This window comes from Capra hircus, chromosome 25, assembly GCF_001704415.2.
Source record: "Capra hircus breed San Clemente chromosome 25, ASM170441v1, whole genome shotgun sequence".
Taxonomy (NCBI): Eukaryota; Metazoa; Chordata; class Mammalia; order Artiodactyla; family Bovidae; genus Capra; species Capra hircus.
The window spans coordinates 34,486,289-34,498,902 of NC_030832.1; the positions used below are offsets into that span (position 1 = coordinate 34,486,289).

Below are 12,614 nucleotides of genomic sequence, written 5' to 3' on the forward strand. Positions count from 1 at the left end.
AATTTGTTTGTGCTCATTAATAAGGAAATATTGTTGAGAAAATAATTGGTCAGCAGTAACTGTGGACAGTCTAGTAAACAAGGCAGCTTATCAGTTATGATATAAAGCATAATAAATATATGGTAAAAAGGAACTTCAGAGGCATTATTCCAAAATACAAGGGTTCTAAAGAGAACAGGAGGAAGTGGGTTCTAGAACTGAACAGGAAGAGATGCTTGGACACCAGAAAGTTTCTTTCTGTGCTCTTATTGGATAGAAAACAAATACATAAGTACATCTTCTTTATCTGTGATTCTAAGTTCCCAGCACTAAATCACTGCATCTCACACAACCATTAATTTTGTAAAATATTTTAGTAATATTATTATAGTGGAGTCCTTTACAAATTATATGGCTTGTTCTGTACACCCCAAGAGAGACCTTGATTTAAGACACTACTGTTCTGTGACGAACTAACAGAACATCCCTAAATGACAAAGTATATTTTCATGGAAATTGATAATCCAGCTCTAATATTTATAAGGGAGTATGTCTGGATTTGCATAGCCTTGATGATAAAACAATATAAAAAGAATAGAGATGGGGACTAGACTTACCATACCACAGGCATCATAAAGCTTTTTTTTTTTTTTTGTAAATTTTTTTGTGTGCCCAGTTAAGAAAAATTCTAAAGAACAGAAGAAATGACTCCAAATTGAGGCATCTATCTTTGGAGATACAAATTTTGCTATTTAATTAAGGATGAAGGTGGAACTTTAATCTGTCAGGAACTTTGACCTGTCAGGAAGTGTGTCAGTTCAGTTCAGTCGCTCAGTCATGTCCGACTCTTTGCGACCCTGTGAATCGCAGCATGCCAGGCCTCCCTGTCCATCACCAACACCCGGAGTTCACTCAGACTCACGTCCATCGAGTCCGTGATGCCATCCAGCCACCTCATCCTCAGTCGTCCCCTTCTACTCCTGCCCCCAATCCCTCCCAGCATCACAGTCTTTTCCAATGAGTCAACTCTCTGCATGAGGTGGCCAAAGTACTGGAGCTTCAGCTTTAGCATCATTCCTTCCAAAGAAATCCCAGGGTTGATCTCCTTCAGAATGGACTGGTTGGATCTCCTTGCAGTCCAAGGGACTCTCAAGAGTCTTCTCCAACACCACAGTTCAAAAGCATCAATTCTTCGACGCTCAGCCTTCTTCACAGTCCAACTCTCACATCCATACATGACCACAGGAAAACCCATAGCCTTGACTAGATGGACCTTAGTCGGCAAAGTAATGTCTCTGCTTTTGAATATACTATCTAGGTTGGTCATAACTTTTTTTCCAAGGAGTAAATGTCTTTTAACTTCATGGCTGCAGTCACCATCTGCAGTGATTTTGGAGCTGAAAAAAAATAAAGTCTGACCCTGTTTCTACTTTTTCCCCATCTATTTCCCATGAAGTGATGGGACTGGATGCCATGATCTTCGTTTGCTGAATGGTGAGCTTTAAGCCAACTTTTTCGCTCTCCTCTTTCACTTTCATCAAGAGGCTTTTTAGCTCCTCTTCACTTTCTGCCATAAGGGTGGTGTCATCTGCATATCTGAGGTTATTCATATTTCTCCTGGCAATCTTGATTCCAGCTTGTGTTTCTTCCAGTCCAGCGTTTCTTATGATGTAATCTGCATATAAGTTAAATAAGCAGGGTGACAATATACAGCCTTGACATACTCCTTTTCCTATTTGGAACCAGTCTGTTGTTCCATGTCCAGTTCTAACTGTTGCTTCCTGACCTGCACACAGATTTCTCAAGAGGCAGGTTGGATAAATCCCAGAAGGGCATCTTGTCACTTATCTTCCCTCTGCCTCATCCCCTTATTTTTGTGCTTTTCTCTGTGTATATTTCTCTCTTTCTCTGATTGTAAAGTTTTTTAAGTTCACCTTATTTTTTTTCATAGATAACCTGCTTGTTATATGATCTTCCCCACTCCATCTTGATGCTATTATTTCAGTGTTGTCACACTCACTTCCTCTAAGAGAAACAAATAATAAAGAATTAAGCAAAGGAAGATATGGAATAAAGTAGAAGATACTAAGTGTGCTTTCAAGTAAGAACTAAGGTTTCAGGATTAATTGCTGGAGTCCTGCAATTGAGTCATAACTTCAAAATATCATCTCCTTCAGGAGTGTGGCCCACTGTCAGATGGTTAACACTTGTCCCTTAACACCATAGTCAAATGGGCTTTCACTTTTCTGATTAATCATTTCAGAACTTCTTCTTTCTATGAGGTATAAGAGTATATAGGGCAACAAAGTCCTCACTGTGGCCTGTCTTTGCAGGGACCTCATGAACTAAGTCTAGACTTTCCCAATCCTAATGTTACATTTCATCAGAGTAAACAGACCTGTAATTCCTCCTATCATTTTTTTTTCTCAAAAAAATGAAAAGAGAAAAATTCCTTTAGTCTCTAGAAATTGTGCACTTTGTTTTAAACTCATGGTGTATCAGGGCTAGGTACTGACACAAGCAAATAACATCTTGGATTAATGTACACGTTTTTGTGCATTTATAAAGTTTGTTGTTCTTTAAGCAGTACAATTACATTCTTGTCCTGAAATGGTGTGTGTCTTCATTGTCTGATACTTTGCCTAGTCCCAGAACTCACCTTTTTGCATTTAGTGCACACAAGCATTTCATCTCAATTCTGCAGACACTATATTTTGTCTCATACTATGATCTATTCTGTAAAAGCTTAGAGAAAAATCTGAACAAACTTTTTGGTCCACCCAATACAAAGTTTTCCATTTCTGAATATGAAGGAAAACGAAAGCATCTTTAAATACAAACACTAGGATCATTTAAAAAAAAAAAAAAAGCCTTAAATTGGCAGGGGCCATAAAAGTTTTGCAAACACTCAAGTAAGTCAAACCACAGATAATTGTGTCTTGGAAAATCATGATGGTAAATTGCTAAACCCTGAGGGGACTGAGAAGTAGTTGTGCAGGTTCATGACCTCAAAGGGAACCTCTTTAAATTCCAGTTGGAAGTTAAGCAAGAAAGTTTTCTTCTTTCTTTATTTTAGGGACCATATTGAAGACAGCACTTGAGAAGCATCAGGAAAAAGGCTCAACGTCATCTGCCAGAGCTGCCTTCCCCTTTCTCTTAGGCATTGAAGTAAGACTTAGAAACATCTTTCACTTTCTGGCCAGCTATTGAATAGGCTTCTCTCCATAGAGAACAGGAAACTGCCATTATGAGAATTTTCAAGAAGCTGACACATGATGAGATTTAGAATTCACATTTTTGAGTATTCAGAGAGGATTTTAAATGGGGATATAGTACTTAAAATTAAGGACATTGTGAAGAAGACAACCAAGTCTAAGGCAAGGTAGGCTGTCTACTCTGGGACTAGCTATATAACCGTGTTTGGCCTTAGAATTTTATCTCATTGTTTTTTAATAATTTAATTTATGTATTAATTTGGCTGGGCCAGGACTCTGTTGCTCTGTGGGCTTTTCTCTAGTTGTGGGGAGAGGAAGCTGCTCTCTAGTTCTGGGCTTCTCCTTGCAGTCACTTCTCTTGGTTTGGAGCATGGCCTCTAGGATGCATGGGCTTCAGTATCTGTGCTCCCAGGCTCTAGAGCACAGAAGCCATAGTTGTGGGCACAGTCTGAGCTGCTCCATGACATGTGGAATCTTCACCAATCAGGGGTTAAATCTGGGTCTCCTGCATGGCCAGGTGGATTCTTGACCTCTGAGCCACCCAGCAAGCCCTATAATTTTTATCTTCAATGGAGATTATATTTTAATTACCTCAAAGACTTGGAAACAAATAAATTAATAACTAAGATTTGATTGGCAGTGCTTAACACATATTAAGGGTCCAATAAGTAGAAACTGTTTGAATGCTAACATGTTTGGAGGGCTAGGAAAAGCTATTACTTGAACTCTAATGATATTAGACCTCTCTCCAGGTTTTCTTTAAGTTAAATCCTGACAACTATTAAATGCAACAAGTGAATATTTTGTGGTAACTAATCAATGATATTTTATTTTTTTCTTTTTTAGTATATTCTCATTTACCATGCATTCTTTAATACTGTCCCTCATCCTATTGATTTAGATTTAAAGCTGGAACTTTTCTGAAGCTCTATAAATAATACCAATATAGGAGAATGGCAATTCAAGTACTGTTCACCATTTACAGTGTTATTGATAATAACATAGTACTTAATATTCCTACCAAAAAATGCTAATGAATGGCTCAAGAAAGGACAAGAAGGATAAGAAAGTGTGTCTTAAACCACAGGGAAGAGGCTTCTGATTTTAAATTTGTTCACTTAATTTTTCTAAGTGCACTTGATGTTAAGTAGCACTGTATTTCTCCTAAAATTGCTCAAGCATTTAAATGGATGAAGTTCTGAGCTGCCCTAGTGCTAGTTATTGTGGCTTTGTCTCTTTCTTAAAATGCACTAAATTACTAAGACAACAGAGGAAAGAAGGCTCAGGTATACATTAGGAAGGACACACATAACATTGAAAGGTTATTTGAAATTCTAGGAATAGTTGATACATTTAGGAAAATCAGCAGAACAATATTGAGAGGCAAGAAAAGGATCTGCCATCTACAAAGAACACATTTCTCAGATTGTCAAGGAAAGGAATATGCTTAACTAGATAGGGAAAGAATACATCCTTCCTAGTTGAAATGAATAATAATCCTGGACCAAAAAGACAGTGATTTTGATGAACATAACAGGGAGGTTAATTAGAATGGGGTAGTATCTTAATTTAAGCTTGAAATATAATTGATCTCATTTAGTTGCTAAGTTGTGTCTGACTCTTTGTGACCCCATAGACACTCTGGGCTCTCCTATCCTTCACTGTCTCCCACAGTTGGCTCAAATTCATGTCCATTGAGTCAGTGATGCCATCTGACCATCTTATCCTCTGCCACCCCCTCCTCCTTTTGTGTTTTATCTTTCCCAAGATCAGGGTTTTTTCCAACGAGTCTGTTCTTCACATCAGGCAGCCAAAGTGTTGGAGCCTCATTTTTAGCATCAGTCCTTCCAATGGACATGCAGGGTTTCCTTTAAAACACTATTTATAAGGACCAGCTTACTACTAGTATCTCATATAGTTTTGAATAGTGTATATATTTCAAAGTTGAAACAGGAATTCATATTATTTTCAGAATGATATTGGAATAGTATTATTGCCAAAATGAATGGAAAGCAACAGAAGGAAGTAGAAATAGTGGGGAGGCACCATTCCTGGATGGAGCAGAGGTAAATGATCCACTTTCAATGCAGGAATCACAGAAGATGCTTGTTTGATCTCTGGGTCAGGAAGATATCCTGGGAGAGGAAATGGCAACCCAGCACAGTATTCTTGCCTGGAGAATTCCATGGACAGGGGAGCCTGACTGATTACAGACCATGGGGCCACAAAGAGTTGGACACAGCTGATCAACTAAGCATGAGCACGCACCCCAGGCATGGCCCAGAGTCACTAGTTCATAGTTTGAGGGGCCCTGTGAAGTCTCTCATGCAGTCGCAAATACTAAAGGATATGGCTATCAAGAAATGTCATGAACTCTTCTAGGAGAAATGTAAAAAGAATAAACTGTTTCCTAAATAATTATATGAAATGAAAGTTGATATCACACTGAGTACAGAGGATGGGGAAGGCTGGACCCATGACTCAGCTCTCTGTGGATGGTTTAGAATAGCTAAAAGTGTTTAGTACTTTCATTCCACCTATGAAAATTAGTGATACTGAACAGATAGTAAAATTATCCTCAAACACCATCTTTTTCTGAACTGTTTCGGTGATGGAGAAGATGGTATTAGGGGTTTTAACCTTGATTTTTAATGTCAAAACTTCTGGTATCAAGAAGTGTATATACTTATACCAAGAAGTATATACTCAATATATGGGTATTGAGAGTAATTCTCTACCATTTTCAAATGTTCCCTTCTTGCTTTTAAAATTGTATTAAAATGTCTATACAGATCTGCAGTTATTACAATTTTTATTTTTGTTTTTCTCATTTAACATATTGTAAAATGCTTCACCATCTATATTATTGACTAGTATTTTAGTTATAGAATATTATATTATTAAGTTGTAGTGGTCTGATTTACATAAACATCTTATTATTGAACATTTCAGATATTTCTGAATTTTCACTATTACAAATGACATGACATCATCTTCCATTATAAAACTTATAGCATCTCATTTCACTTTTAGAATAAATTTCAGTGTTGGGGTTACCAGTATAATGAATACAAAAACATTTATGATTCTGAAAATATTTGCTATTTATTTCCATAATAATTATGAAGAATATTTTTCAAAATGGTGAAATGAACATTTAATAATTACCATTAACACCATATTTTTTCATACTTCACTAATTTTCCCACTAAAGTCTCTTTTCTGTTCTAGGATTCAATCCAGGCCAACCCATTGCATTTAGGACAATTGCCTTTTAAATGACATCAAAGCATACATCTTGTGATCATAAACTATGAGAACACTGTATTCTCCATTGTCAATGTTTTAATTCTATTTGTGGAAATTCCTCTTATCTGAAAAAAAGATGGTGAATTGTTTATATTTAGTGAGCGCTTTAATTTTAAAATGATATTTATCTTAAAACACCCCAGATAAGGGAGATTAACAGCCTAAGAATTATTTTTAGAGCCTTGTTCTTCCCCCTCACCCTTTACATTATTTTATTTTTGTGTGTGTATTTTTTGTGTACAATGATGCTACCTGAAAAAGAAATAGAGACATGTGGGTCTGAAAGTCACAAAAATTTGTTCAGAGAGTATTATGAATATTTAAAAGTGTACTCCAACATCTGAAATAGTGCATAACACATAGTAAGTAGTTTGTAAATTTATTGGAAGTTTGAATGAATGGATAAATGAATTAATCTTCTTTCTTTATTAAAAGTTCAAGCATTTAAACATATCTTCACTATAACCAATAAAATATTTTATATTTGTGAATAAGTAAAAGGATGGGTAAAAATACTTCCCATCCTTGATCATGATAAAGCAGGAATTAGAACTAAAAACTGTCATTTCTGCTTTTGCCAATGGCTCTGAGGACTTGTTCTTACCATTTACTGTGAATTTTCTTCTGTGTTTTTAACTGTGTAAATGTTTTTATCAGTATTGCCTTATCGGATCCTCACAAGAACCTTATCAATAGCCGTTTTAACTATATTCAGTTGCAGAGGTAGCATCCAAGCCTCAGATTTTTAAGTTGCTTTTCCCCATCACATAGTACAACTAAGTAGAGGAGCCTAGGTTTGAAGCTAGTTCAGTATGAATCTGGAGTTGATATTCTTCCTCATTTAATTTCATTGTGTCTCTCGTCTTCATCCAAGGATAGGCTGCTGCTGCTGCTGCTGCTGCTGCTGCTGCTGCTGCTGCTGCTGCTGCTGCTGCTGCTGCTGCTGCTGCTGCTGCTGCTGCTGCTGCTGCTGCTGCTGCTGCTGCCAAGTCGCTTCAGTCGTGTCCGACTCTGTGCGACCCCACGGACTGCAGCCCGCCAGGCTCCTCTGTCTCTGGGATTCTCCAGGCAAGAATACTGGAGTGGGGTGCCATTGCCTTCTCCAATGCATGAAAATGAAAAGCGAAAGTGAAGTCGCTCAGTCCTGCCGACTCTTAGCGACCCCGTGGACTGCAGCCTATCAGGCTCCTCCGTCCATGGGACTTTCCAGGCAAGAGTACTGGAGTGAGGTGCCATTGCCTTCTCCGAAGGATAAGCTGATAACTGCTAAATCATATGTTTACTATATATATTTTTCTCTTTTTTTTAAAGGCCATAATCCTAGATTTTTTACTTTAATTATTTTAAAATATTTTCCTTTTTCTTTTTTAAATAATGAAAGTATGATAACACACTTACAAGCAACTTGGAAAATACAGTATGAAGTTACATATAGTTCCACTATATATTACAATTAGTTTTTAAGTAGATAAATTGGAGTTTCAATATCAAACTCTCAAAGATTGATACAGTGAATAGAAAGAAAAGTAGAAGGATATAGTAGACCCAAAAAGAACTATGAACCAATTCTAGACAAGCCCCCATATAATTCAATTTGTACAGTTTTCACACGAAAGCAGGATACTAATTCTAGTAAATTGTCATTGACTGATCTGATGATCTTAAATGGTTTGCTTTACATTTTTCTATTCGTGGTGATGACTTGTAAGTGGGTACGAAGTTCATAGTGCAGACACTTTCAGAGTGTCTATTACACTGGGAACACAATGGAAATACATTTCAAAGTAAGTCGAAAGACAAATGTTAGTTAACATAAAACTGTATATGCTAGTCTTTCTAATATTATAAATTGCTTTTGTTAGCTGTGATAGTCACAAAAATCAGCTTATTTTTATTTCTCATGGTAAGTTTAATTTTTGGCCTTATTCTCTTATTTAACACACACACACACACACACACACACCCTTGCATGCCATTTGACTGATAAATTTCTGTTATATGTACAGGGGAGGACACAATCCTTCACAGCTATATGTTGCTATGGAAAATAAAGTCAAAATGTGGAGTAATAATCTGAATGGCTCATGAAATCTTTGTGTGGGTAAGTTGTCTGGCTTTTTAAATGAGAGGATAGAAACTACAATTGGTAAAGGCATTTTACCATAAGCAACATTTTCACATTTTCCAATTTGACCCTCATTATAACCTTGTGAAATGAGTAAGGAGGTTAGACATGATCATCCTTATATTACAATGTGCTTGAGTGCATAGTCGTCGCTCAGTGATGCCCAACCCTTTGCGACCCCAGGGACTGGAGCCTACTAGGCTCTTCTGTCCATGGAATTATCCAGGCAAGAATACTGTAGCATGTTGCCATTTCCTACTCCAGGGGGATACAATAAAGTCATATAAATTTGAAACAGATATCCTTGGATCTTGATCAGATTGGGCCACATTATATAAATCATTAGTAAAAAAATTAACCATTCAGGCTCTGGCTATATTCAGCATCCTGTTTCTTTCCCTTACCTATGCTTATCTGTATCTGTAAGTAACTGGGCTGTTAACTTCTGATTCTATTAATACCTCATTTGCCCTGCATCCTTAATCAAGAGTCATCATTCAAACATGAACAGGGGAATCAGAAAGTTTTAACCTCTACAATGAATGGAGACTTTAGAAAGGCCCCTGCTTTCAAGTTCTTGCTAGAAAAATTTTTGCTTCTTTCCCTATAGAGCAGGTGGGATGGACTTGAGTGTTAAAGTCAGAGATTTGGGGTTAAAATTCCAGACCCAGCACCTGATATTTGTTATATTTTTATCTCCTTAAGAATGAATTTCCTACCAGTAAGATAGGGTAAGAAGATCTAACATGAGCTGTTTTCTACCCACTAGACCCTGAAGAGTTGCTTCCTTGCATGACTTCACTTAGTCACTCTAACATACCCATTGGTAGATATTATTCTATTTATAAACTTCCGTTCTTGTTTTTAAATGATGAATTAGGAAAAATACAAACGCAACACTCACATGCTTGTTATGAATGTTTAATTTGCAGCATGGTGCTTTCCCAATGAGAATGCTTTTATATATACAAAAAGAATGATTGAATTAATCTTAAAGGCTCAACTGAGTTCAGATTTTTAAAGTTATAATTCAGGGATTAGTAATGATTTTCGAGCACCTCTATAAGCTTTGTCACATTTCTTCTTCTGTCTGTAGATAAGGACCTGATCAAGGATGTGGCAGGCACGACTAATAAACTGCTCTCCTCCTTTCCTCAGAACTTTGATGTGGCTTCAGAATCTTTCTAACAGTTGATGCTGGGAAAATCCTACTATGTGATCAGAGTTGTCAGTTGAGATAAAAGAGGTTTCTTATCTCCACCACGACTGGATCCTTTCCCTTCCCCTATATCGAAGCTCTGACATCTTAAAGTATTTAATAATTTATATGTACCACAATTCTTCCTGATATCCCATACCACATTCAACAAACTTCTAATTTTGTGTTCTCACTGACATGAAGATCATTAGCACGTAAGATAATTTTTCATATATATGCACCAACTTGTCAACTATCATAATAGTAGTAAAAACTGGTCTGAAACAAATTTTTCTTTCTCATCATTGTAGATGCTACATGTTCACTGTGGTGGCTTTCATCTTTTCCTTGGAAATCATGCAAAATCACAGTTTTGTAACTGAGTTTGTACTCTTGGGGCTCTCACAGAGTCCAAATGTGCAGAAAACTATATTTGTTGTATTCTTGTTCATTTACATTGCAACTGTTGGGGGCAACTTGCTAATTGTGGTGATCATCAGTAGCAGCCCAGCACTCTGGGGCTCCCCCATGTACTTCTTCCTGGCTTTTCTGTCCTTCCTGGATGCGTGCTTCTCCTCTGTCATTGCCCCAAAGATGATTGTGGACTCTCTCCATGAAAGGAAAACCATTTCCTTCAAAGGCTGCATGACCCAGATCTTTGCTGAACACTTCTTTGCTGGGGTGGAGGTGATTGTCCTCAGTGCCATGGCCTATGACCGCTATGTGGCCATCTGCAAGCCTTTGCACTATTCTTCTATCATGAATCACAGACTCTGTGTCCTTCTGATGGCGTAGCCTGGACAGGGGGTTTCGTTCATTCCATGATACAGATTCTCTTCACTTTCCAGCTGCACTTCTGTGGCCCCAATGTCATCGATCACTTCATGTGTGACTTGTACCCATTGCTGGAACTTGCCTGCACTGACACTCACATCTTTGGGCTTTTGGTAGTCACCAACAGTGGGTTTATCTGTATCCTAATCTTCTCCTTTTTGCTTGTCTCCTATGGGGTCATCCTGCTGTCTCTGAGAACCCGTAGCTCTGAAGGGCAGCAGAAAGCCCTCTCCACCTGTGGATGTCACATTGCTGTTGTGATTTTATTCTTCGTCCCATGCATATTTGTGTATGCACGACCTCCATCTGCTTTCTCCTTTGACAAAATGGTAGCCATATTTTACACCATCTTAACTCCTTTGCTCAATCCTTTGATTTACACGTTCAGAAATAAGGAAGTGAAAAGTGTCATGAGGAAAATGTGGACCAGAATAATGGTGGTTTCTAATGAAAAATAAAATGTTAAACTTTTAGAAAATTTTAAAGTAAGTGTAAACGTTGTCATACTTTCTTAGACAAAAACTTTGTGTCAAACTTATTTGACAGGTAGTAAGTCATCCAATGCTTCCCTGATAGCTCAGCTGGTTTAAGAATCCACCTGTAAGTCTGGAGAACCAGGTTCAATTTCTGAGTCAGGAAGATCCACTGAAGAAGGGATAGGCTACCCAATCCAGTATTCTTGGGCTTCCCTGGTGGCTCACCTGGTAAACAATATGCCAGGAATGTGGGCGACAGGTCATCCAATAACAGACCATTAACATGGGGCCTGGGAAAGAATGCTTTCTCTCAGATCACTTATGAACTCTAATATGGCAACTCTGTTTCCTTATATGTAAATTTAAAAATAATTGAATTTTATGCATATTGGAATCTATTTTTTTTTTTTTAGAGAACCATTACTGATCAGTTCACTTGCTATTCATTTGATGGCTTATAAAATTCCTGGAGGGAAGAAAGAAAATATCTTTCAAATTAGAAACAGGAGCTTACTCAAGTTATCCCAGATGAAAAGAAGTGTATATTTAGGATGCTGATTTTAGTGACTGATGAAAATCAGGACACAGGAATGGAAGAGACCAGCACAATCACAAAACTTCCTCTGTAGGGGTTCCTCCAGCACAGGTTTATAAATAGCAAATCCCATCCTGGATTTCAAGGATCCCTTCCCTATTTACTCTTAGAGAATGCATAAATTTCTGATATATCATATAAATTATTTATTATTGCTTTACATTACTATATTGCTATACATTACTATACATATTGTGTTAAAATTAAAGCAATTTAGATTCATCTTTGAGAGAAGTGTATTCTAGTCTCAGTTCTGTTACTAACTAGCTGTGTGAACTTGGTGATTTATTTCACTTCTCTGACCCAGAATTCTTTTGTTTAGGGTAGATTAACAATATATATATATATATATATATATATATATATATTTCTCCAGGCTTAATATACATATTTCTTTTGCATATTCTCTGAGCCAGAGATTCTTTCTTTTCATGCTATATATTTTGGTATTTAGAGGAACTTTTTAGAAGTAGGTTTTCATGTTCCCATTTAATTAATGGGTGATCAAAGACTTTAAAGTGAAAGTAAAAGTGAGTCATTCAGTCATGTCTGACTTTTTGTGACCACATGGACTGTAGACCATCAAACCCCTCTGTCCAATGGGATTCTCCAGGCAAGAATACTGGAGTGCGTAGCCACTCTCTTCTCCAGGGGATCTTCCTGACTCAGGAATGGAACCCGGTTGTCTAGTGTTGCAGGCAGGTTCTTTACCATCTGAGTCACCAGGGAAGCCCCAAGACTTTAAGGAACACATCAAAAATCTTCCTCAGGATTCTTCCAGTCTATTTGTTAAAAAAAAAAAAAAAAGGCCATGTGTTGGAATGTGATTTTTCCCTACAAAGTTTCTTTGAGCTGCTTGGACTTGCTGGTTGCCATTAGACCC

General features: G+C 37.3%; 2 protein-coding genes across 2 annotated transcripts in view; both read left to right on the forward strand.

Moving 5' to 3' along the window:
• LOC102181832 (NADPH--cytochrome P450 reductase) overlaps positions 1–12,614 on the forward strand; it is a gene marked incomplete in the record, with an annotated part of 1,163,480 nt that overhangs the window by 512,918 nt on the left and 637,948 nt on the right.
• On the forward strand, positions 10,184–11,118 carry LOC102190953 (olfactory receptor 4C15-like). Its single transcript, XM_013976905.2, is given in 2 exon segments — positions 10,184–10,616; positions 10,619–11,118. Coding segments are annotated over 2 exon segments (933 nt in total).